Source organism: Arachis ipaensis, chromosome B08, assembly GCF_000816755.2.
Source record: "Arachis ipaensis cultivar K30076 chromosome B08, Araip1.1, whole genome shotgun sequence".
NCBI classification, from domain to species: Eukaryota; Viridiplantae; Streptophyta; class Magnoliopsida; order Fabales; family Fabaceae; genus Arachis; species Arachis ipaensis.
In genome coordinates this window covers 60,616,343-60,621,274 of record NC_029792.2, presented here as the reverse complement: position 1 = coordinate 60,621,274, position 4,932 = coordinate 60,616,343, and the positions used below count along the sequence as shown (strand labels likewise).

Here is a 4,932-nt window from a genome sequence, read left to right as displayed (position 1 = left end):
TGGTATCAGAGCAGTTCGTCCTCGTGAGCCTGAGGAATGGACCGATTGTGCTTCATTGTATACTCTGTGTGTCTTTTTCTTTGATGCTATTAGTTTATCTACTTGATATATGCATAGCATGCTTGTTTGTGAGTTCCTGTTTAGGATAATCGAAGCACTAGGCTTTTGGTATTGAGACTGATCACCTTGATATCAATTGTTTGGTATAGACAGGAGCCCTAATGGCCACTCACGGACGAGGTCGAGCACGTTCATGAGAAAGTAGGAATGAGCAACCAGCTGACAATCATACCAAATTCATGGTGGCAATGGCGAATCTCGCTAACACTATGGAAGCTAATTCTGCTGTGAATCTGCAAGCTGTGCAGAGATTAGGCCAACCGGCTGGGAATAAAAACCGAAATGGTGAGAGAATGCTAATGATAATACTGAGGGAAACGGTGATAACACGGGTGGTGTTCTGATGACCTTGGCGACGTTCCTCAAGGTTCATCCGCCAATATTCCGAGGATCAACTAATCTAGCTGAAGCAGACAACTGGTTCCAGGCTATGGAGCGTGCTTTACAGGCACAGCATGTTCCCATCAATTAATATGTCGAGTTTGCCGCTTATCAGCTTGCGGGAAAGGCCCAGCACTGGTGGCAAGCTGAGTGCTGCTTGCTACAACTTTAGAACGCCGATGTTCTGTGGGACGTATTCCAGACGGCCTTTTATAAGAAGTATTTCCCCGACTCTGCAAGGGAAGCGAAGGAGATAGAACTGATGCAGTTGAAGCAAGGTTCCTTATCTGTAGCGGACTACACCAACAAATTTGAGGAGCTTTGTAGATTTTCTATGGTATGTCAGGGTGCCCCGGAGACCTACAAGGGCTGGAAGTGCATTAATTACCAGAGGGGTATAAAAGATAGCATTATGACTGCTGTGGCGCCTATGGAAATCCGTGTCTTCTCCAACTTGGTGAACAAGGCGAGAGTGGTGGAAGAGTACGCCAAGACAGTAGCTTCGTCCAAGGAAACTCATGGAGGGAGTTCTAGTCGGGGGCGTGGCAAGTATTTTCATCCGAAGGGTCATAGCTTCAAAAGAGGAGGATATGCGCCTCAAGGTCAAGGAGGCTTCAGGAAGAACACTCAGACTCAGTTTCAGTACGCTAAGGGGAGAGGAAATCAGAGTAAGGATTCTCCGAATTTGACTTGCGTACATTGTGGGCGTTTCCATCCTTGTAACTCATGCAAGATTGGTTTAGGTGGTTGCTTCAATTGTGGGTTTTCTGGCCACATTGCGAGGGATTGTACTCGTGGGAGGAATCAGAATGCGGGCCAGAGTCAGCATCAAGGTCGAGTCTTTACTGTAAATGCCAAGGATGCTTCCAAGGCGGATCCGTTGATGAGAGGTATTTGTTTAATTGGGGATAAGACTTTAATTGCATTATATGATACTGGGACTTTGCATTCGTTTATTTTGTTTGCTAAAGTCGAGGAACTAGGTTTGAAAGTATCAGAGTTACCTTTTGACTTGCATGTACATACTCCGCATCAGACGGTTATATCTAGGTCAGGGTGTAGGCAAGTAGGTTTCAAGCTTGAGGGTAGAGATTTTGTGCATGACTTGATCTGTTTACCAATGGTTGGGTTGGAGATGATTTTGGGGTTTGATTAGTTGTCGAAGAATCGAGTTTTGTTGGGTTGCTTTGAAAGGACAATTCAGTTTATGCCGGAAGGAGAAAGTGGGGTAGTGATAGCTGAAGGTTACTACCTGAACTCAGTAAGGGTGCACTGTGATTCTGGTGGTTAGAGACTTTCCGGAGGTATTTCCAGAGGATATTCCTGAATTTTCACCTCAAAGGGAGATTGAATTTGCGATTGAATTGGCATCGGGAGCCAGACCAGTGTCGATTGCGCCGTATAGAATGGCTTCGATAGAGCTGCTAGAATTAAAGACTCAGTTGGAAGAGCTTCTGAACAAGAGGTTCATTTGACCGAGTGTATCACCGTGGGGAGCGCCAGTTTTATTGGTGAAAAAGAAGGATGGAGGGATGCGACTGTGTGTGGATTACCGACAGTTGAATAAAGTGACTGTGAAGAACAAGTATCCATTGCCTAGGATCGACGACTTGATGGATCAACTGCAAGGAGCCGGAGTATTTTCCAAGATTGATTTGAGATCCGGTTACCATCAGATAAGGGTGAAAGAGGATGACAATCCTAAGACTGCATTTAGGACACGCTATGGACACTACGAGTTTGCGGTAATGTCCTTTGGGTTAACGAATGCACCTGCTGTTTTCATGGATTACATGAACAGAGTCTTTCATTCCTTTTTGGACAAATTCGTGGTGGTTTTCATAGACAACATCTTGGTTTACTCTAAGACGGCAAAAGAGCATGAGGAACACTTGAGGATTGTGTTGCAAATCCTAAAGGAGCAAAAGTTGTACGCCAAGTTGTCGAAGTATGAGTTCTGGAAGGAGGAGGTGAAGTTCTTGGGTCACGTGGTGAGCAAAGGAGGAATAGTCGTAGACCCTTCTAAGGTAGAAGCAGTTATGGAGTGGGAAAGACCAATGACGGTGACAGAAGTTAGGAGTTTCTTGGGCTTGGCCGGATATTACCAGAGATTCATTGAAGGATTCTCCCGGATTACACTACCGGTGACTAAATTGACAAGGAAAGAAGTGCCATTCGTGTGGACGTCGGAGTGCAAAGAGAGTTTTCAGACTTTGAAGCAGAGATTAACTTCAGCACCTGTTCTAATCATACCGGAACTACATGAACCGTTTGAAGTATATTGTGATGCGTCACTGAAGGGTTTGGATTGCGTGTTGATGCAACACCAGAATGTGGTGGCTTACGCATCACGTCAGCTGAGACCGTATGAGGTGAATTACCCAACTCATGATTTGGAATTAGTGGCGATTGTGTTTGCATTGAAGATTTGGAGACACCTCTTGTACGGAGTAAGGTTTAGTGTCTTTTTTTATCATAAGAGTCTCAAGTAAATCTTTGATCAGAAAGAGCTAAATATGCGTCTGATGAGCGGATAATTTATACGCTTTTTGGCATTGTTTTTACTTAGTTTTTAGTATGATTTAGTTGGTTTTTAGTATATTTTTATTAGTTTTTTAATTAAAAATCACATTTCTGGACTTTACTATGAGTTTGTGTGTTTTTCTGTGATTTCAGGTATTTTCTGGCTGAAATTGAGGGAGCTGAGCAAAAATCTGATTCAGGCTGGAAAAAGGACTGCTGATGCTGTTGGATTTTGACCTTCCTGCACTCAAAGTGGATTTTTTGGAGCTACAGAACTTCAAATGGCGCGCTCTCAATTGCGTTGGAAAGCAGACATCCAGGGATTTCCAGCAATATATAATAGTCCATACTTTGCTCAAGGATAGATGATGTAAACTGGCATTCAACGCCAGTTCCATGTTGCAGTCTGGCGTCCAGCGCCAGAAACAAGTTACAAGTTGGAGTTCAATGCCAGAAATAGGTTACAACCTGGCGTTGAACACCCAAAATAGCCCAGGCACGTGAGAAGCTTAAGTCTCAGCCCCATCACACACCAAGTGGGCCCCAGTAGTGGATTTCTGCACTATCTATCATAGTTTACTCATTTTCTGTAAACCTAAGTTACAAGTTTAGTATTTAAACAATTTTTAGAGAATTATTTTGCATCTCATGACATTTTAGATCTAAACTTTGTAATCTCTGACAGCATGAGTCTCTAAACTCCATTGTTGGGGGTGAGGAGCTCTGTTGTGTTTCGATGAATTAATGCAACTATTTCTGTTTTCTATTCAAACACGCTTGTTCCTATCTAAGATGTTCATTCGCACTTCAATATGATGGATGTGATGATCCGTGACAGTCATCACCATTCTCAACCTATGAACGCGTGTCTGACAACAACCTCCGTTCTACTTTCGATTGAATGAGTATCTCCTGGATTCCTTAATCAGAATCTTCGTGGTATAAGCTAGAATCCATTGGCAGCATTCTTGAGAATCCGGAAAGTCTAAACCTTGTCTGTGGTATTCCGAGTAGGATTCAGGGATTGAATGACTGTGATGAGCTTCAAACTCACGAGTGTTGGGGGTAGTGATAGACGCAAAAGGATCAATGGATCCTATTCTGACATGATCGAGAACCGACAGATGATTAGCCGTGCGATGACAGCGCACCTGGACCTTTTTCACTGAGAGGACGGATGGTAACCATTGACAACGGTGATCCACCAACACACAGCTTGCCATAGGAGGAACCTTGCGTGCGTGAAGAAGAAGACAGGGAGAAAGCTGAGATTCAGAAGACAAAGCATCTCCAAAACTCCAACATATTCTCCATTACTGCATACCAAGTATTTATTTTATGTTCCCTTGTTCATTTGCAAGTCAACTGATAATTATAATTGACCTCCTAACTGAGATTTACAAGATAACCAGAGATTGCTTCAAACCAATAATCTCCGTGGGATTCGACCCTTACTCACGTAAGGTATTACTTGGACGACCCAGTGCACTTGCTGGTTAGTGGTACGCATGTTGAAAAGTGTGATTCACAATTCGTGCACCAAGTTTTTGGCGCCGTTGTCGGGGATTATTCGAGTTTGAATAACTAAAGGTTTATTTTGTTGCTTAGATTAGGAATAATTTATTTTTGTTGCTATAGAGTCATTAAATTCTGAGTCCTTTGTTTCCTTTTCAAAAATTTTTCAAAAATATTATTTTTCTTTATCAATTTTTATTTTTTTTTTCGTGAGTTTAGTGTCTTGTTCTAAGTTTGGTGTCAATTGCATATTTTATATTTTTCTTTTAAATTTTCGAAGTTGTGTTCTTTGATCTTCAAGTTGTTCTTGTTTATTTGTCTTGTTTGATTTTTAGTTTTTCTTGTTCTGTGTCTTTTCTTATTTTTCTTGTGTTTTTCCAAAGCATTAGTCTT

General features: G+C 42.2%; 1 protein-coding gene across 1 annotated transcript; it reads left to right on the top strand.

The window, feature by feature from the left end:
• On the top strand, positions 309 to 1,657 carry LOC107611082. Its single transcript, XM_016313045.1, has 2 exons — positions 309 to 440; positions 704 to 1,657. Exons 1-2 carry the CDS (start codon positions 309 to 311, stop codon positions 1,655 to 1,657), a joined length of 1,086 nt encoding a protein of 361 aa, XP_016168531.1.